The following is a 22,577-nucleotide window of genomic DNA, read 5'->3' as shown; positions in this document are numbered from 1 at the left end:
CCATGACTGCATTTTAATTTTTTATTTTTTTTTCTTGGTCTATAATAATTGTGTTTATTTATTTTACATATGTTTCAAAATGGTTCTTTGCACTTTAAACACGTTTGAAGAGCCGTCATTATATTTTTCCAGCACTTTTTTCTCTCATTCTGAATTATAGTTATTTCTTTTATTTATTTATGTATTTATTTTGATGTTTTAATTTATTATTATTTAATTTTTTTTGCTAATGTGAAGTTTTCTAACGTTGCTTTTTCTCTCGGTGTTTTTCAGGGAAGATGCATCAATTTCAACCGAGTCCCACATCAGTGAAGCAGCGACCGTCCTCATCTGCAGGAAAAGCAAAAAGTTTTTTTTTGTTTTTTTTATTCTCCAAACCTCCATTTTGACCTCTTTCACCACCACACACATCTGTTGCTTTTATTTAAAAATTATGTAAAATCTGGTACATAAAAAAATATATTCCTTAAAAAGCAAAAAACAAAAACAGTTATTCATGCTTTTATCATTTTAAATTCCTTTCTACATCCTCCATTGTGACCTCTTGACCCCACCACTCGCTTGTACTTTTTTTTTTTTTTTTTTTTTTTTTTTTAATGTTGTAAAATCAGGTTAGTTCAAAAAAATATTCCTAGCATATTTTATTTCATCTGTAATTTTTTTTTCTTATTTTTATCATTTTATTTTGAATTCTACACATTCAACAAATTTTTTTTCTTTATTTAAAAATTATGTCAACTCCTGTTTGTTTCCAAAAAAGACTCCCAGGATATTTTGATGCTGGGGAAAAAAAAACAAACACTTATTTTTATCATATTACTTTTCATTTCTTTTGACCTCTTTCGACCTACGCACATTTTCTTAATTTAAAATGTCGTCAAATCTGATTAGTTTCAAAAGATTTCAGATATTCCCAGTATATATTAGCCTGTGTGTAAATCACGAGCACATTTTACGGCGAGCAGACGGGAGCGATCCCAAACCAAAATCTAGTGCAAATGTGAGAAGACAGGGCCGTGTGTTTGGTGTGTGAATAATTGGAGCTTTTGGCGATTTGTACAAGTGAATTGTGTCCGAGGTTGTGGGTTAGATTCTGGGCAGAGAGGGTGTTAAGGCTGCAGGCTGGATCGCTCAGGAAACAGGGGATTGTCATTTCGGTTCAATTTAATCTGGGTGGTTTTACATAACAGAAAATTACAGTTTTGGAAAAGTGGACGGAAAAAAAACATGAAAAATTATTACTAAAAACATTAATACAAACTGTAAATAAGAACAAAAATGTCATCTTTATTTTATTTTATTTTTTTTTATATTAAATGTGTATTTATTTTCACTGTCTGTTTGTAGTTATTGGTACTTTTTGTTGTTGTTTTTTGTTTTTTTTTTACTTTTTTGCTTTACAATTGAACACAGCTTGCAATAACCAAAATATACCATAATGAAAAGGTTATAAAGTGTATTTAAATTTGATCAAAATATGAATCATAAATTACTATAATGTCGTTTATTTACATGTTAAGACTCGAATTTTGAGGTAAAATACAAACAAAAATATAAACACGATGTCATTTCTCATGAATCCCCAAACTTCCAAAATGTTTAGTCCAAATTACAGAAACACAGATTCCGGCTTGTGTCATCAATCCGCGCCGATCTTTGTAACCCGTAGTGACACGCGCTCGTCCCCACACACACGTTAGCATTAGCGTTCCCCGCGGCTCCGCCTCCCGTGTCTCTTATACACTCCTACATTCTGTTATTTGTGTGTCCAAGTTTTCAGGGCAGAGCTGTGATGGCACCCCCCCCCCCCCCCCCCCCCCACGCTCCCTCACCCATCCCCACGTTAACTCTTTGGGACGCCCCCCGCCAACGCCCCTCGCCAACGCCCCCTCCTGACTGGGCCTGTCGCGGTACACTGCAAAAAAGTAACATGAGAATAACTTGAAATTGCTTACATTTTGAATTAGATTTTGGATTTTTGTTTTTATTTATATATTGTTTTGTATTTTTGGATGAAAATTCCAATTGAAAATTCCACAAATATTTTTCCTGGTTGTTTCTATTAGTGATGATGTCCATTATCCAACTATTTATCCAACTATTTATCCAACTACACCACTAAATCTGCAGATTAACTAGACACATTTGACTAGAGGCGGGTATATTTACTCACTTACATTTACTTGAGTGCCTTTTTTGAAGAAATTGTGCTTTTTTTCGCCGCATACTTTTACTCCTGCTTGAGTAATATCGATTGAAGTAACTGTACTCTTACTTGAGTAAAAGTTGTGGTTTCTCTTCCCACTGTGAGTAAGTCTACAAGTGACAAAAACTTTATGTCGACAATATGAAGTAATTTGAACATTTGTGTTTCAGATATGATTAAGTTACTCTGACGATATTCATTCCTCGGACCACTACTTTGTGCTTCTACTTGAGCAATATTATTTTGAAGTACAGTTACTCTTACTTAAGTGCAGTACTCTATCCACCTCTGCATTAGACCCGCCCCCATCTGACTTCTTTGATATATTTGATTATATCCTCCTGAGACCTGGTGTCCTCTTCTGTGGACAACACATTTTGGATTGTTTAGGCCACAGTGCAAATTTTTAGAAGAACAGCAACAAGAACATGTTCAATTTTGAATATTTCTAAGAGTTTAGAAAATGTATTTTTTTGTTTATTTTTATTTTATTTTTTTATTAAATTATTTTTATTTAATTATTTTATTTTTATTTGTTTTTATTATTATTTTTATTGTATTTTTATTTATTTTTTTATTTACTTTTTTATTATTTTATTTGATTAAAACTCGGGTCTCAGGAGGATATAGTTTATATGCTTGTTTTTTTATGTTTTTGTTTTAGTTTTTTTAGTTTTTTTGGGTATTATTGTAGCTCAAAAAAGTTATTTGTCTAGACATATGTTTTACAGAGGACAGGGTTACTCAATTAATTTCACAATATAATCTTCGTTCGTTGGTATTGACAGAGAAGACGCTCAACTTTCTGCCAGTTTTTGTTTCATGTGGATTACAGCGACATTAACTATAAACCAGGTCAACACATCTGCGATCTATAGATGTCACGTGAGCCTATTGTCCTCGTGTCTCCTGCTCATGCGATCCTTTTTACAGTGTAGCCTCTGTCAGTACACGCCGCTCCTCTCCTCAGATGGACATGTCACGTATATCTGTATGACAGGCTGGAGACAGGACCTCCAGCGTGGCCTCGCTCCCCCAAAGACAGCGCCACAACGTGAAGTTTGATCGGGACACATGATTATCCGAGCGTTAGGGACCGCGGGACATGGGCAGAGGACACAGAGGAGACAGGAGCGGGGACGTGTCAAGAAAGTTAGACGTGCTTTGTTCTTGTGTGCAGTAGTAGTAGTAGTAGTAGTAGTAGTAGAAGTAGTAGTAGCGATACATAACACTTGTATAGCACTTTTCAGGAGACCCAAAGATGCTTTACATAAGTGGACAAACATTGAATGGTACTAGTAGTGGTTGTATTAGTAGAAGTAGTAGTAGTAGTAGTAGTAGTAGTAGTAGTAGTAGCAGCACTAGTAGTAGTAGTAGTACAGTAACTACCATGTTGTATTTGTTGTAAATAATAATATTAGTCTAAAACTTGCATTAATATTTGGTTTATTTAACTACGGTTCACTAATTAAAAATAATAATTTAGTTTTTTTAAAGAAACTTCGCTTTGAAGTATTAGTAGTATTAGTAGTAGTATAATTTTTATTGAAAAATCTACTGATACATACATCCCAGAATGATTTTGTAGCGCGGATTCATTTACAACCATATCGCTAGTTTGTTTGTGATATGAAATTGTATAAGAAATATATTGAATAACTATATACTTCAACTATTACTTCATTTTTATTTCATTTTCTCATTTTTGCGCGTTACAAAATGCTTTCAATTTGTCCACCATTTTGATTACATTTCGCTTCGTTATAAAACTGTTATTTAGTTTAATTATATTCTAACGATTCAAACAAAACAATATTTAGTCATTTTTCATTTTTTCCATATTCACGTTAAGTCCCGACGTGGCGCACAGACCTCCAGCGTCCCGGGCCCTCCGTTGTGCCGCTCCTCGCCCAGAGCGGAGCGCCCTATCCCCCCTGTCATCGCGCCGCCGCTCCCCTCTCCTCCATCAAACTTTAATTAAAATGATTACATCCAACAGTAAGCATCAGTGTGAAGCTTTGTGACAGTGAATGACCCAGTACCGCCCGAAAAAGAGGACACGCGCACGTCTGAACGCGACTCCCGACGCAAACCGCGGGACCGGGTACGCCGAGATGGAAACCCGGAGTAGCAGCTCGATGGACGGATGAGTATTGTTCACTTTACGGACATTATCTGTACATCCCCCCCGCCCAAAAATCACGCTTAAATATGCCGCAAATTTGACAAGCGTGATGGCCGCTACCGACGAGCCGCTAGTCCCAAAATGGTGGGACAAAAACAGGCAAACCCAAAAAAAAAAGGGAGGGTGAAGTTGCAAAGTATTTGATTTGACACATGGACGAAAAAAAAAAAAAATATTGCGTTTTCTTTGTTTGTTCTTTAACGGATGTTGTATCGTGCCCAAAAATCAAGCTTAAATATTTGGAAAATTTGACAAGCGTGATGGCCGCTACCGACGTGTCACTAGTCGCAAAATGGTGGGACGAAAACAGACAAGACCACAAAAGGGAGAGCGGGGTTGCATATTATTTGATTTGACACGTGGACGGAAAAAAATATAGTGCAAATTTTTATATTATCCCCAAAAATCAAGCTCAGGATTTGACAAATTTGATTATAAGCCCCAGGTCCTAAAATGGTGGGACAAAAACCATTGGGGCTTTGCAATGGACGGTCTCCTAAACTATTGGATTGAAATAACTTTTTTTTTTTCTGTTTTTTTTTTTTTCAAATTTTATAGATCTTGAAAAATCACCGAAAGCAGATTAAAATATTGCACAAATTATACAATGCCCTTTACTGATATTAGCCCTGACAAATGTAAAAAAAAAAATCTTTATATTTAATCTATAAATTTTTGTATGGAATATAATTTTGACTTGTTGCTCAAACCTCTACAGTCAGTGAAAAATACGACATTTTTGTGCACTTTACATTTTATGAAAACAGAAATATTGCAAAACCACATTACATTAATTAGCATTTATTTCAAATTAACTGTTAAGATAACTGATATAATTTCTTATAATCTGTTTTTATTTACTTTTTATAAACTTTATCAAATATTCTAAACTGGATTTTCAGTCAGTAATTTTAAGTTTTCAATAAATTATAGGCATTTTCATTTTTTATTGCTCCAGTCGGCTGCTGGGGCGGTCGTACTCTCTATTTAGGGTTGAGCAGACAGTATTTTGGAGATGAAAGACACTTAAGAACCTGAATAATTCAACAAAAATATAATGAGTAAGTATTTAAGAAGATGAGAATCGCCTCTACAGTCGACTGAAGATTCAGACACAACCATATTTGATCACACAGGCGACTTTACAGCTCAGGAATAGCAGGGAAATCTGTTTATTACTCTGCTATTAAAGTAAAGTTAGCCGCTGTAATCCCACATTCGTCCAGGAGTAGACACAGGTAGTCAAGTGTCGTCCCATCTTCTCTGCAAATTGTTCTAATTAAAATTGGCAATAAAAAATACCTTTTATTTAGCATGTTGTCTGTAAACAATTTGTTGATTAATTTATTCTAAATATTTATGTGTACTCTCACTGTCACACTATAGAAATGACCTTTTGACCTTTTAGACTCTTATAATGGTGTTCTGTCATCATCAGCTTGGTCAGTTATATTTCGATTGGTTCATTAATGTTTCAGGACGATTTGTTGTATTTGTCATTTCAAACTCAACGGTAGCAGCCACAAAGTCAAGTGCTCTTCTGTTGCTCTTGTGTTGCTCATCTGTTGCTTACGTATCTAATTTTTTGACAAAGCTAAATAAATTCAAGACCTGAAATGGCTTCAGCTCATCCCTCTGGACCAGATCAGGAAACCCTCTTTAAGTTAGGGGAGTACATCGTCTTGGATGTACTTGGGGACACTAGATGCCTTCACCCTCAGACTTTAGAGGTCCTGGCAGTTAAAATCCTGAAGTACGTCAGTAGCAGTCTAGAAAATGAAGTTGATCTTGGAGGAGTTGCACCTCTTACAACCTGACAAGTATAATATTGTCAGGTTCATCGAATACTTTACAGAACAGGACTCCAAATGCATGGCATTTGAAACATTAGACAGGAGCCTGTTAGACCTTATGAGGAGGAGAACAAAGCTTTTCTCTTTGTGGAGCTCCGTCCAGTGGCACAGCAGCTCCTGGTGGACTTTGACGATCTCAAGACGGCTGGGATCATTCACGCAGACCTAAAGCCAGACGACATCATGCTGGTGAACCACAGTAAGCAGCCTTTTAAAGTCAAATTCATTGACTTTGGCATTGCTGGTTATGCAGAATTCCATCCACTGCATTACTGACATGGGATTTACGGAGCCTGAGCTGATCAGGGATAAGTCACTGTGTCTTGTAAAAACAGGCGCCACCCAAGCACCTCAGTGTTTGGACAAAGGTATCCTGGAACCTCTAATGGGCACTAAGGAAAACATTCACATGAGAAGTCTGTTCACAGCAGTGTTGACACAGAATTGAATGATCCAGGTCCAATTTGGGATGAGCCATTTTATGTTGAAGACACAAGTGGCAGTCAAATACCTCAGTGTTTGGAGAAAAGTATTCTGGAACCTCTATTCAACAGCAAGAAGACCACCTAGCCTGAGAGTTGGGATGTGCAATATTGTACTGAAGAAGCAAATGGCATCCAAATACCTCAGTGCTTTGAGAAACATATTCCAGAGCCACTAACCAACAACATGGAAAGCAGCGAGCGTGAGAATTCTGTCCAGTGTTTTACAGATACAGGCTCTGCTCACCCTGAGCCGATGGGGCATGAGCCACTTCAGGAGGAAGCAATAAGAGCAACCCAAACACTGGAGCATGTAGACAACACTCAGTGTTTCAACCAGGGTATTCTGGAGACTCCAATGAACGTCATGCAGCATGAGAAATCCATCCACTGCATTATTGACATGGAATTTATGGAGCCCGAGCTGATCTGTGATGAGCCACTTAAGGAGGAAGCAATAAGAGCTAGTCCAGAGCCAAATTTGAACACTAAGGAGAACATCCATCCAGAGAAGACTGAACACTGCATTGGGGTCACGAGCTTTGAAGATCCTGATCCGATTAGGGAGGCGTCAAAGGCCAATGAAGACAGGCCAGATCACACTGACATCGACATTGTACACAAGGACTCAGATTTTGCATTTGGCGTTTGGTGGTTTTCTAGCAGCACAGACTGATCTCAGTTATGTGATATCATCATCGCTGGAGCAGTTGTACTCCCCATAATTCTTTAGGGTTGTGGGTTCTTAAGTTTCCTTCAGGTTCTTAAGTTTCCTTCAGGTTCTTAAGTTTCCTTCATCTGACGGAAACTTAAGAACCTGAGTGTGATCCCAATTTCTCTGCAAATTGTTCTAATTAAAATCGGCAATAAAAAATACAAAAATACAAAATCATAAACTTGAAAGTGACTTTTATTTAGCATGTTGTCTGTAAATAATTTGTTGATCAATTAATCCATTCTAAATATTTATGTGTGCTCAACCCTCACTGTCACACTATAGAAATGACCTTTTGACCTTTTAGACTGTTATAATGGTTATATTTCGATTGGTTCGCTCATGTTTAATTCATCCTGTATTGTCCCTCATTCAAAACTTCACTTTTTTATTCAACAGTTTTACATTTACTACCAGGTCCCACAAGCTGCACCAGAAGAGATTTTTTTTTTTTACCACCTTCAGCTGTAGAAACCTCCTTTATGAACTTTATTAATGATTTAGATATGATATTGGATCCTTAAATGGACGTCATGTATCATTCGAATGCCGTGAATGGAATTTTCCAAGTAATATTTAAAATCTACCTGGAAAAATAAAAGAGTAGTTTACTTAAAATCTGTAATTATACTTATTTAGACCCGGTTTAGTCCGTTATTCATTCAGAACTGCACAAGCTGGAGCAGAAAACCTCTTAAACGACCACCAATTTAGATCAGGCCCCAAAAGTAATATGGAATAATATGGTAGCTACTTCAAAAATACATATCTTGACTTTTTTCACTTACATTTTTCATTCAAAGTAAAACATAAGTACAGAAAAATGAGTTGTTTTTTGTGGGTGTGGTGGCGCGGGGACGGGTGGGGCGGGTTGACGGGGACCCGTATGGACAGTGATCAGCGGAGGGGTCGGCGGTCAGGGCGGCGGTCTTGTCAGCCTTCACGAAAAATAAGTCCACGAGCGTCAGGTTATAGAGGGGTGAGAGAGAAAGAGAAACGCCCCCTCTCTTTTGCTCATCCTTTGTTTGGTGAAGTTGTGGTTACTTATTACTTATTATTACTGTTACTTATTATTACTTATCACTTATTATTCTTTACGTGTCCTATAAGTCGTCCAAGCAGCGTTTGTCCAGGTGGCGAGAGGACGTAGTGCAGTTCTGAAATGTTTTTGTGCACAACTACATTTCTCAAAATTTTAATGGAAAAATGTTATTTAAGTGTATATGATATTCAGCATTACAGGTAATTAAAGTATAAATAATTTTTTTCAGAAATTTTTAGGAGACATTTTGACGTTTTTTTTTTTTTTTTTTTTTTTTTTTAGGGTTTTTTTTTTAGGTTTTTTTTTTTTTTTTTTTTTTTTTTATATAAATAAATAAATAAATATTCTTTTTATAAATCCGTGGGTGTTCCAGCAGGCACAATATGCACACCAAGTTTAGATTATTTTGACACACCGGCTTTAAAACATATACTGGGAATATTTTCACTGCAAAAACAAACAGCACAAATGTATCTTGATTATATCTTGATTTTTGACAGATGGATTTATTTGGATGTATTTTCTTGTTCCAGACTTTAGTTCTCCTTTTGTGTCATGTTTACTGGTCCTTAAATGCTTCAGAATGTATTTTGGCCTATTTTTTACATTCAAACTTCAGGTATTTTACTCACTTTTTATTGTTATTGTTGTAAGTACACAATATTTATATCAGTTTTTTTTATTAAAACGTTTGTATTAAAAATGTAATTGTTTTTGCAAAAATAACTATGCACCTTATGTTTTCACAGTTTCTCATGTCTGTGAATAGTTTGACACTGTCGACACGATATTATTTTGTCAAATACAAGTTTTGTGTGAAATCTTGTGTTTTGTTGTGTTTTTTCTTCTAACAATTATGTATTTGATTCAACATTACATTTAGTCTGATCATAACTATTGTGTAATTTAAACAGGTTTTGGTTCTTGTTAATGTTAAAATTGCTGGGTAAAAGTTATGGAAATACCTAGACATATATTTTACATCTGCTGCCCATGTCCAAACAGTAAGTAAACTAACTTTTTAAGAAAAAATCTTTGAAAAAAACTAGGCAATATTTTTTTTGTCAAATCTGTAATATCATCGTTAACTATGTTTTAGTAAAATGCATAGTCTAACACATGCACTTTAAGTCAAGTAAAACGTTGTGTACATTTTTCCAGTGCACTATTCTATTGTGTTTCTGTCTTTAGCCTTAGCCAAAGCTCAGGGCCGTCATTATGTGGTCAGAGGAACAGCGGTCAGGCCTCTGTTCCAGCGCCCTGGGCCAGAGAGGAGAGAGGTGGAAAAAACGCTCCAGAAAACAGGTCAGGACATGGGCCACATACCTCACCGTGAGAGGGCGGGTGACCAGGGACGTGCAAACTTCACATGGAGAGGGGACCAGGGACAGATGGAGACCGAGCCCTGAGTATGGAGCCTCCATCCTGGCATAGAGTTCAGCTACACACCGTCTGAAACTGGAAGAAGGACGTCCAAAAATGCACATATGTGATTTATAGTGGGCTATTCAAGTAGACTAGTCTTGGTTTTCAGCTTCTTGTTATGTGACATTTTGACTTTTTCCCATTCTAAAGATACAATATTTTGTTCTAAATTGTCAATCGTTATTGCAACGGTTGGAATTTTTCATTATTCTGAAACACATGGACAGAAATAGAGATTAATTTGGTAACTGCTACTATTAAAGAACATAGTATGCTTTGAGTTTTGTTGTTTTTATTGCACTTTCCTTACTCAGAGTGGGCTTGCATCTCCACAAACCTGACTGTTACTTTTGTCCATAGAAATCCCGTTCCTGTTTGACAATGTGACACACACACATCTACACTACCAGTCACAAGTTTGGACACACTTTTTCAATTTAAGTTTGTTCTTTATTTCATAACTATTTGCATTGCCATTTACATTTTTGTCAAAACTACAAATAAAGTCAAAATAACTCTAATAAGAATAAGTTATTTTAGATTTTTAAAAATAACCACTCTTTGATCGGTGTTTTTGAACTATGCTACTTTGAAAAATTTGAATCAAAAACACAAAGAAAACAAAAAATACAACGAGAAAATGTTCAAACTTTTGAGTTGGAAAATTTTTTGAAGTATGGTTTTAATTTTCTTTTTCCAAGGAGCCCCGCAGGCACTGCTCACTGCGCACTGCTGACACGGTCTCCGCGCACAGAAAATCTGCATCATTGACAGGCGTCCTCATGTCCTCATGTCCTTATGTCCTCATGTCCTTATGTCCTCATGCGCCGCTACCAGAGTTTTAGCTGATGTGGCCGATGTGGAGTGAAGAGTTTTATTTTATTTTATTTTATGTTATGTTATTTTATGTTATGTAATTTTATTTTATTTAATTTACTTTCGCATCAGATTGTGAGCCTATTCTGTCCCATACTCCGGAACAGTAGGTGGCGGTAATGCTCCTATACAACGGTTGCCAACCGCCTTAAAACAAGAAGAAGAAGAAGAAGAAGAAGGCGAAGAAGGAGAAGAAGAAGGAGAAGAAGTGGAGTGAAGACTCGCTAATGATGCTAATGATGCTAATGATGCTAATGATGCTAAGTGTTTATCCCCTTAACGTTCCGACGGCCCGCGCTCTGGCGCACTGTTTTGTGGCAGTTTTGCGTTTTAAACATGACGAAATGGACAAAACAAAGGAAGTGCGCGACCGAGGACACTGTGGATGTTTGTACAAGTTAAACTAGAGACATCTGGACCTGGAGCGGTTCGTGGAGCCGAGTGAAGATCATGATGGACTGAGGAGCAGAGGACCTGATGTGCTGATGGACTGGATGCTGTTCCTGATCGGTAAGTGTGGTTTATTCTGCTATTGACTTAATTGTGGGTCAAATATATCACGCGTAATCATTAGCGTTAGCTAATGCCAAAGTGTCTTGCCTAAGGACACAATGACGGAAGTTGGTCCGAGCGGGACTCGATCCTCCTCTGACCTCTGAGCCTCTGTCACAGACTGTGTCACTGTACAATCATGTCCAGTGTGTGTTTGTTTACATTTTGAAGTGTGTGTGTGTTTCTTCACTGTTTGCAGTGTGTGGTTTGTAAATATATATTTATTTTGACTCATACCACTTGTTTTGAATATATTTTATATACAAATACACATTATATATTGTGTTTTGTTATATAAATGTACAGTAATAGAGCAGCTGCAGATACAGATTCCTCTCAGTGTGTGTTGGTCATTGACTGTCACTAGTTTGAGTTGTAAAAATCAAATGATCGTGTCATTTACTGAAAAAGAGTTAACGGACTGTCTCCCAGACACAGTAGGACAATCTCACTCAGTCACAGCAAAAGCTTCACACAACGGATTATACTCATAATACAAGTCAGAGCTTTATCATAAAAATGTTAAGTGTGTTTTCAACATTGGAGTTTACAGTTGTCTTGGTTTGGTTGGATGTTCATGTTTTGCCATAGTTAAAATTAAATATTTATACTTCTAATAGCATTAACATACTACACAGGTCATGAGCAAGACTTTTGTCATTTTCATTGTATAAGTGGATAAAGCACTTAATTAAAAGTCTTATAACAGAAATGTAAATGTGGTAATTTGATTCTTTTAATAAAACATTTAACTTGGATGGATGTGATGCAGCATGACCACAGTGCACACGTCTGATGACCACAGCGCGCACGTCTGATGACCACAGCGCGCACGTCTGATGACCACAGTGCACACGTCTGATGACCACAGCGCGCACGTCTATTGTCGCTCACACTGGTCCATGAGACGCTCAGGGAGTTTGTGTGTTTGCTCAGACTCGTGAAAATTAGAGGGAACATTGCCCGCAGGTAATGTGGCACCTCCAGAAAGTTGCATACTGGGTCTTTAATCCTTGTCCAATGCCATTGTAAGAGGCGACTGTGAAAGTGAAACAGTAGAAAACTCAATCTGACTTTGAGCAAAAACAAAAGTTTGACTAAACCCTGACAGACACCAGCTCGCCCATCTGCTGCTCCAGAGTCAACACACAGCACATGTCTCTCTCTTCTCTATCTCTTCTCGCTCTCTCTATTCTGTCACTTTTCTTTCTTTTTCTCTCACTCACTCTCTCTTCATCCCTGCCTCTCTCCCAGTTGTCCCTCTTTCATCTCGTGTTCTCTCTCTTCCTGTTGTTGCCCATGCCTCTCTTTCCTCTTTCTGTTCCCCCATCTCCTCTCTCCCCTCTCTCTCTCCCCTTTAGTCTCTTTTCTCTCCTCTCCTCTCTCTCCCCTTTAGTCTCCTCTCTCTCCTCTTCCTCTAATCTCTCTCCCGTTTTGTCTCTTCTCTCTCCTCTCTCCCCCTTAGTCTCTTCTCTCTATTCTTCCTCTCCTCTCTCTCCCTTTTAGTCTCTTCTCTCTCTCCCCTTTAGTCCCTTCTCTCTCCTCTTCCTCGCCTCTCTCTCCCATTTGTCTCTTCTCCTCCTCTCCTCTTTTTCTCCCACCCTCTTTCCTATCTCTCCTCTCCCCTCTATCTTTCACTCCCTTTCTCTCTTTTTCCCCCTTTCTCTCGCTCTCTCTCCCACCATTCTGTCCTCCCTCTGTCTCCTCTACTTCACTCTCCATTTTGTCTCTTCTATCTCCTTTTTCCTCACACCCCCTTTTCTTACCCTCCTCTCTCTCCTGTCTCTCATATTCGCTCCCCTCATCTCTCTCTTACAACCCCTCTCCTCTCTCTCTCTCTTCTAAATTCTCTCCATACGTCCCCTCTCACAGCAGACGTGTGGATGTACAGGCAGACTTTTCAAAGATGTGCCGTGTTTGAACAAATTCTCGCTCCCAAAACTGCAAAACAAAATTCACAAATATGTTTTAAGCAGAGGCATAACGGCGCTTTAGAGACAGTCTGTCAGCGAGGAGGTAGACTCCACTTTTATTTTTTATATAAACAGACAACAAAGCCCTCCACTCCTCTGGTGGAGACTCCTCTGGTGGAGACTCCTCTGGTGGATGCTCCTCTGGTGGAGACTCCTCTGGTGGAGACTCCTCTGGTGGAGACTCCTCTGGTGGATGCTCCTCTGGTGGACACTCGCATTACACGTACCGTAAAGTGCTCAAAGTATTGCACAGACCCTAAATTGTGGTATGTATTGCACAAGCTTCCTCATTCAGTCTGTTCCTAGAGTGAGAACAGAGTTGAGGGCTTCAGTTTTGCTGTGCCATCATCATGGAATGAACTTCAAACTGAACTTCAAACTGAATGCTTTGGTCTCCCTAAATGTGTATAAGAGGCTTAAATATCTTGGGAGAATGATCTTCTTGTTGTAGTTGTTTTATATGAGGGTCCTGCCTTTATAATATTTGAATGATGATGATGATTGAAGGATGATGTGTAAACATGTACAATGGATTGTCCCAAGATTTCTCTGTCTTTCACTACCCTAAAGTGCTGAATGTATTGCACGTACCCTAAAGTGCTGAAGTATTGCAGTGCCCTAAAGTGCAGTATGTATTGCACATACCTTAAAGTACTGAAATTATTGTACATACCTTAAAGTGCTGGAAGTACTGCAAGTATCTTAAAGTACTGAAAGTATCTTACATACCCTGGCCTCAGACCTAACACCAGAGCCTCTGTCAGTTCTGTTCAGTTCCAAAGTTGAAAATGACCATTTCTTGCTCTAACACTTGAAACAAAGCTCCTGCTTCGTCCAGTGTAACTGCTGTGTTTTTTGTGAATTGTGCTCACAGGTTTGTGCTGATCGTAGTCACTCTTGTTGTGAATAGCCAATCACAAGGACTTTAAATACTTAAAGGTATGTAACTGTGTAACTTTTCTGGTAGATGCCGCCCACTTGTCTCTGTGAAGGTTTTTTTGCTTTGCCTGAATATCCCACAGTATTAATTTTACATGCTAACCTTTAGTATACAAATATTCTGAAATGCATAGATTTGTACTGGTTTAGCTGTTCAGATTTCATTTAAAAATGAATCCCCTGCATTTCAGAACATGTTTGTAGAGGTCTAATCATCAGTGTTAGTAAAATATTTACAGAACAAGATATTTAGTTGCAAATAGAGATTAGATAATTGAGACAAATTTGGATTTTATTGCGATGTTTTTGCAGCCGTACACCTTGGTTGTGCTCTGAGTGCAGTGACTGGGTTTAAAGCACCTCCAGAATGTGAGCCTGCTCCGGCAGCTGTTCCTCTGCCCTGAGCCCTCTCTCATATCCACTGTTTGCTCTCCAAAACAAGAAGAAGGCTACATCAAGTCAAAATATTGGCTTGAGTTTTCACTTTTTTACTTAGTCAGTTTGTGGAAATTTGACTGGTTAATTCAAGAGCAAATATTTGCAGGTGGACTCGAGTAATAAAATGCCCTTAATAATGAAATTAAACCTGAGAGGAATATTTGTGAATGTTGAGTGGGTTGGATCAGGAAGGAATTAACTGTTTTCTTTTTTTTCTTTTTTCTTTTTTTTAAAGATTTAACTTTAAATCTTAAATTAATTTTGAATGTTCCACAACACGGTTTCACCCTCGATTTCCCCCCTTTTCTTCTCGTAAGGTGCCATATTTGTTTTGTTATGGACTGACCATGTGCGTCCCTGATTGGCTAATCCACCTGTCAATCATGCCCATCGAAACTCAGGAGAGATTCACAGGTATCCAGGCTCACATCGTTCTAAAACATTGAAGAAGTGTGTATTCTGCATCCCAGATATGGAAATTGCATGACGTTTATAGTATTTTGAGCTTTGGAGATGTAAACAGACTAATAAGAAAGGTTTATGCAAACATGTGTGAATGAAACAAACACAACCACAAGAGTGAACTCTGCGTGATATAGGACCTTTAAGTTCCAAACCAAATATAGATATTTAACCACAAAGTGTATCTGCCGTCTTGTAGAATTCACTGGCTTTATCTTTAAAATTAGACTAATATTCACAAATCAAGTCACTTTAAGCTATGTAGGTATTTCATTTTGCAGTGAAAATGACGTGACTCCCCCCTCCCCTCCCTTCCGGGCCGGTCCGAACAGCTTGTTAGAGTTGACAGTGCGTTAGAGCGAGGGCTTTGGGTGTAAATCCGTGTGCGTGAGCCGGGGGGCGCTGTACAGGTGGGGGATTTAGATGTGGATTTCCACATTTACAAAGATGCTCCTCTCCTGCAGCCACCACCGCCAAGCCCCCCCCCACACCCACCGCCGCCGAGCCCCCCACACCCACCGCCGCCGAGCCCCCCGCACCCACACCCACCGCCACCAGGCCCCCACCGCCATGCCCACCTCACAGCAACCAGGTTCAGTGCAAAAAGCAAATGTCTACTTCACTTTTACTTACAAGGAATTAACAACGTTTTCCTTTGGGTTTTTTTCGCCTTTTTTTTAATTATCTGTTGCCTAGAATATTTCTACAACAATCAAATCATATATTAAGATTTTATTTCAGTTGCAAAACAAATAATATTTAAAAATAGTAAAAACACCCCAAAAAAATAACATCCTCAAAATAACATTCTGCTGAAATCAGTCAGAAACATCTTGGAAATGATGTGGGATAAAGAAATTAGGAGGTTGTGGGTTAGAGTCTTTGAGTGGAGTGTGCATGTTCTCCCTCTTTTACTGTGGCAGAGTGGTTACCCTATCTCCCTCTCTCAGTAAGGATGAATAGCTTTCCTCTTTATTCCTCGTTTGTTGCTGCTTGTTCTGCTGCGAGTCATGAAATAACGACTTCTACAGGGAGAGAGAGGGGGGTTTGTGAATAATGTTACCATCCTCTGCTCCATCTGACCGTCTCCTCTGCATCCTCTGTGCAATTGGGCTAGTAAATATATGATGCAGAGGGAGGACACTGAATATATGGTACAGAGGAGGGAGCATGATTGGTTCTAGGGGGATGCATGTGTCCACGGTTTACCCAAGGATAAGGCCTCTCCCTGGGCTGCGCGGCGCCAGATGAGTCCTAAACCTGGACCATATGCACGGCCGGCTCTCTGATGGCTCCAAGATGTTTATGGTGGCCTGAAATCCCGGGATTATGAAGCTTCCTCCTCCTCCTCCTCTTCCTTCTCCTCCTCATGCTGTACAGGAGAAGACAAGATGGCTGACAGTTGGTGACAGAGGTGATGTGGTGCATTTTCTAGATGGCAAAGATGAGGCTGGTGAGGCATGTTTTTTTATGTCAATAGTTAATAGCAACAAAACATTTCTCCAGGTGTTGTTGACCTATGATTTAGCTGAATTTGATTTTCATTTAATGCTTGGAGCTTGGAAACCTACTTCAGTGTGTTGTTTATGTAGCAGAGTGCTGTATTTTAGTGGTTTTCTTTATAAGATTCCCCACTACCTTCCCCACACACTCTAGGCACACGGGTTCGCTGACTGAATATGACATGAGACATTAATATATTTTACACTGAATCTATCATCAATTTTAGTGAGAACGCAGATGACAGATTGTTAATTAATAATCCATTTTAAAAATCCTTGACCCCTCCTGTTTAGTATTTTGATTTCATTGTTCACCTGGTCCAGTTCACTTGAGATTACTTTAGTCACATCATGCCTCGCAGAAGCACTTTCCACAAGATGTTAGGGTCAATTTCCCCATGGGACACGACCAGAGAACAGAAAAAAGGGGCGATTTCCCACCAGCAGGAGCGTAAATACAACAGGTTACAATTAACATTTGACAAGGGCACACAAAATAAGCCATAGTGACATACTGAGGTAACTTTATGGCAGCACGTTACCCAAAACACATCAGAGATAGCCGAGCCATGGATGCTAAAAACGCAACCCACGTTAACCTCATGTTGCGATAATAAGCTTGTCCGTAGACATATAATGAAAATCCTGAGAGGAAGTCGCCACGGAAACCTATGTGATGTCACGGCAAGTTTATTATCTGCTCTTGTCTCCGCGATGACGTATCACGTTTAACACATCAGACACGTTGCCCAAAAGTAGAGCCACAAGCGAGTGAAAATGAGCCAAAAAAAAAGTCTTTTAACTTTTTAACAAAGGGGAAAAGGCCAACTGAGGAGCCAGAAGAGAAGACTGCGACCTCCAAGAAAAAGAAAGATAAATTTAACAGAAATACCAGGAGTCCTACTTAAAATCTGGGTTTGTCGCTACAGGTGAGTCTCAGTCCGCTCTGCGTAATATGAAAAGCAAATGAGGCAATGAAACCTTCAAAACTGCTTTGGCACATGGAGACTAAGCACCTGGGATTAAAAGATAAGATTTAGAGTTTTTTGAAAGAAACAAACGTGAGCAAGAAGGAAAGAAGAAACAAGTGCAGGACTCCCACTGATGCAGCGGTTTGGTGAGTTGTATTTTTTATGCACTTAACTTATTTTTGCCATATTTATTTGCGACACGTAGAAGGCCAGTCCGTGGAAATAAAACCTACATTATTCCAGTCCATGGTGCAAAAAAACAAAACCGTGATCCCTCTGGCCCCTCACTGCGTCAAGGAATTCTGTACATAAAAACAATAAACAGAAGCAGTGACAAAGAGCAGCCCTGGAGAGTCCACTGAGCTCTGAGGTCTGAGCTCTGAGGTCTGAGGTCTGACTGTACAAATGTGTCACTACCAGGCAAAAGTTTGAACGCACTTTTTCATTCATGTGTCTTCTTTATTTTCATGACTATTTACATTGAAGGCATCAAAATTATGAATGAACACATATGGAGTGTGGCAAAAAAAAGACTTTGTGGACTTCCGGGTGGGCAACAAGAGAGATGGCAGCCTAATTCTGTCCTCTCGCCCGTATATAGCAAATTAAACCCCTCTCAGCAACTAAGACGACTGAATTCAACAACTAAAAAGCGGAATGAGTGAGGGAGACAAACAAGAAGGACGACTAACTCGAAGAGCCTGAAACAAAGCACTGGAACAAGTGGAAAGTGAAGAAAACGTGGCGTGCACTGAAGCTTACATGCTAGCGGCTAAAGCCTCAGCATGACAGGAGATGCTACGCCGGTAACAATAAAGGCACAGCTGTGAAGTAAAAAACATTTCACAAGACCTTATCATTCTTAAGGTTTGCAGCGCTGTCGACAAAGTAAAGGGTGGATACTTTGAGCATTTGATTATAAAATATAAAGAATATTTATTTTTATTTTTTTAGTTGAGTTATTTGTCTACTACTGAGTTACTTGTCGTCCTGGTCGCGGAACACTGGACCAGCTCTATACTCTCCATCGGGTCCTCGAGGGTTCATGGGAGTTTGCCCAACCAGTCCACATGTGTTTTGTGGATCTGGAGAAGGCATTCGACCGTGTCCCTCGTGGTGTCCTTTGGGGGGTGCTCTGGGAGTATGGGGTCCGGGGCTCTTTGCTAAGGGCTGTCCGGTCCCTGTATGACCGGAGCAGGAGCTGTGTTCGCATTGCCGGCAGTAAGTCAGACCTGTTCCCGGTGCATGTTGGACTCCGCCAGGGCTGCCCTTTGTCACCGGTTCTGTTCATTATATTTATGGACAGAATTTCTAGGCGCAGCCAGGGGCCGGAGGGGGCCTGGTTTGGGAACCACAGGATTTCATCTCTGCTGTTTGCAGATGATGTTGTCCTGATGGCTTCTTCGAGCCAGGACCTGCAGCAGGCACTGGGGCGGTTTGCAGCCGAGTGTGAAGCGGCTGGGATGAGAATCAGCTCCTCCAAATCCGAGGCCATGGTTCTCGACCGGAAAAAGGTGGTTTGCTCTCTCCGGGTGGGTGGTGAGTCTCTGCCCCAAGTGGAGGAGTTCAAGTATCTCAGGGTCTTGTTCACGAGTGAGGGAAGGATGGAGCGTGAGATTGACAGGCGGATCGGTGCAGCGTCTGCAGTGATGCGGTCGCTGTATCGGTCCGTTGTGGTAAAGAAGGAGCTGAGCCGGAAGGCGAAGCTCTCGATTTACCGGTCAATCTACGTTCCTACTCTCACCTATGGTCATGAGCTCTGGGTAATGACCGAAAGGACAAGATCGCGGATACAAGCGGCTGAAATGGGCTTCCTCCGCAGAGTGGCCGGGCGCACCCTTAGGGATAGGGTGAGGAGCTCGGTCACACGGGAGGAGCTCGAAGTAGAGCCGCTGCTCCTACACGTTGAGAGGAACCAGCTGAGGTGGCTCGGGCATCTGCTCAGGATGCCTCCTGGACGCCTCCCTAGGGAGGTGTTCTGGGCATGTCCCACCGGGAGGAGGCCCCGGGGAAGACCCAGGACACGCTGGAGGGACTATGTCTCTCGGCTGGCCTGGGAACGCCTTGGGGTCCCACCGGAGGAGCTGGAGGACGTGTCCGGGGTGAGGGAAGTCTGGGAGTCCCTGCTTAGACTGCTGCCCCCGCGACCCGGCCCCGGATAAGCGGAAGAAAATGGATGGATGGATATTTGTCTACTATTTGTTTCTTTGCTACAAAATGTATTGCTTCGTATATTTGATGTTTTCCATACGTATCTGAAATATAAACAGTAGTAAATATAAAGAAGAAAAAAAAAACACTGAATGAGAAATGAATTACTTTTGCATGTGTAGATCAAAATAAAAACGAAACAGGTAGCCCCCCCTCCTCTGTGCCATATCTTCACTGTCCCTTCTAATTCTATCCATCCATGTCGAGATAACAGAAACTATTTTAATACCATGTTTGGTCAAAGCAAAAATCAGTTTTAATAAAAATCTCAGATCCACTTTATTTTTGTTGCTACATCTTTGTTCTAAAGTTAAAGGTCAGTCACAGCAAAACAAGCGAAAGAGGATTAACCGTGGCATGTTGGACTGACCCCTGCAGGACTGGAGAGGAACAGGCTTAGTGTGGGATTAGAAAAAATATCAGAAATAGGCTTTGAGAAAATCTGATCATGTTGTTTAGGAGCGGAATTAAATATGGCGTCTCTCTAATAAACACATATGTAGCTTCTTGACAAACATTCTGACGTTGAGAGATTTCTGCTTTAACTTATTTTTACCATGTTTTAATATTGTTCGCTCATCAAAACCATGCCTGAAGAGGTTTTAGATGTCACCCATGCATATTTATGTATTTTAGTGATCCGTAACCGTAAGATTCTGTGTAATTCTCCGCCCACAAGCCTACGCCACTCCCACACAACAATCCTCCGTAAATATACAAAAGCAGGATACAAAACTACACGCAACAACTTGACAAACCTGATACGATGTGCAGTAGTTTCATTAGTGCGATTCACCGTGATTGTGTTACGATCGTGCTCAGAAGGGGGAGTGGCTTAACACAGGGAGCAAAGCGACGGGGGGATTCAGAGCATTGAAAAAGAAAGTGAAATTTATGAAACGTGACAATACGTTGTTTTGGACGAATATAGAATTTTGAAAACAATAGAAGGTAACATGGTGATCTAAACATGTTACGTGTTAGCATAGAAGTACCGCCTCTTTAATCTTAAATCATAGATGTAGTAGTTCCAAACTGAGCCGTGCAGCTTGTTTTCCAGGTCCAAGGACTTGTGACTAGACTCAAACATAACAGATGACTTGGAAGTTGATTCTGAGAGCGGTGACTCCTGACACGACAAAGCTAGAAGGAAATCTGACTTTATACTGCCTTTTGCAAGAACTACACAGACAATATCATGATGTGGGTCAAGTGGAGCGTGACGTCACCCGTAGTATTCAGCTCCAGCCAAATGAAGCCAATCGAGACTTATCTGCAACCAGGAACCATATTTGGAAATCCAAGCACATGTATCATAGCAACCAACAAGCCAATCAGGAGTGAGGATGTTGATAGTAACGCCCCTCCCCACCCACACTGCTCGTTTGGCAGGGGGCACGTGCGAAGCAAATTCTGTCACACCCGTTGCTAATGTTCACGGTAGCCACGTTGAGGGAATTGGATTTGTCGTCAATGTTCATATCTTGATAAATCAGGTTAATACAAACATTTTAAGATCAGAATGACGAGTACGGTTGTATTTCCGTTGTCAGTGTCAAACAACGGAACCGTCTGAATAAAGAACTTGTAAAAAACTGTTCAAATATAATCCATTTAGGTATAAAGCTAAACATAAATGCTACAGTTAGGTCTACATATAAAGGAATCAGTAAACAAGCAGGTTTTCCAACACCTCAGTTAAAGAAATACATCTAGATACATTCAATGCCCCACTGAGGAACATTACATACAAAAGCAATACATCACCATAGAGACCAGAGAGTGGCAGTCCACATACCACAAACATAGTGCACCTTTAAACGATTACTTTTGTCATTTTATTAACTCCTTTATGAGAAATCAACATGTCTGAACAATCCGGTTCTTGCAGGATTCAATTATCTATTTTTATTCATCCAAAACAGTAGCTCAGTTGGCATTTCGTCCACTGATCTGAAGGTTGGCAGTTCAATTCCCACTCTGCCAGCTCCCACAAGTGAACGCTGTTGTTGTGTTTGTGTGTGTGGAAAAGCACTATATAAAAATCTGTTTAATGTTAAAATCACTAAAACATAATATAAGGCTTTCTTCAGTTTTTCCCATAAGTAAAAAAAATAAATAAAAATGCTTTGGCCCAACTTTTCCTGTAACTTTCCAGTTCTCCTTAAAGGTCACCTGAACTTAAACTAATCTGTATTTTAAAAGCTTGGGACTATAATAACTCCTTAAGTAATATTTTCAGTGCCGTCTTTAACGTCGTAACTCAAACGTACAGCGAGACGAGTCCATTATCTGTACTGCTAATGGACTGGGCTCTCGAGAACTCAATCGTACCGTTTTTTTTACGACGCTTTGCTCTTTAACAGGGCCGTGGATAATCATTTTCATTCTCAAATCAAAGTGACAGATGAGTTCATTTACAGAGCTCAAGTGGAGAGGGAGACATCGCTTCACATTGATTTAGTTGGGTTTTTATTGATTTATAGCTGGCAGAAGAGTTGATTAGTGATGCTGGTTCATTAGCATTAGCCGTTAACATGGCGCTACATGCTAACAGACAGTAAATCTCACTTGAGAATGGGCCGGCGCAGTGTAATGTGAAATGCAGTTTGGAGCAGTCGTTAAGTGTGATGTCTTTGTGGAGTCTTTGTCGATCTGGACACTTGGAGCTGTTACATGTGGTTGAGTGACAATGTTTGAGCATCTGGACGTGAGACAGGACGTGGTCTCTGTGAGCTGGTCACA

At 39.9% G+C, this 22,577-nt stretch overlaps 1 protein-coding gene across 1 annotated transcript in view; it reads left to right on the top strand.

The window, feature by feature from the left end:
• Window positions 1–394, top strand: part of antxr2a (ANTXR cell adhesion molecule 2a) — a 114,072-nt gene extending 113,678 nt beyond the window's left edge. The window contains exon 17 of the mRNA XM_033972615.2: window positions 274–394. Within this exon, the coding sequence (XP_033828506.1) occupies window positions 274–312 (39 nt within the window). The 3' untranslated portion in view covers window positions 313–394. The remainder of the gene's footprint in view (window positions 1–273) is intronic.
• The last annotated feature ends 22,183 nt before the right edge of the window (window positions 395–22,577 follow it).

Source organism: Periophthalmus magnuspinnatus, chromosome 9 (assembly GCF_009829125.3).
Source record: "Periophthalmus magnuspinnatus isolate fPerMag1 chromosome 9, fPerMag1.2.pri, whole genome shotgun sequence".
Taxonomy (NCBI): Eukaryota; Metazoa; Chordata; class Actinopteri; order Gobiiformes; family Gobiidae; genus Periophthalmus; species Periophthalmus magnuspinnatus.
Note: the sequence above shows the minus strand (reverse complement) of the source record. Positions and strands in the feature narration are given on the sequence as shown.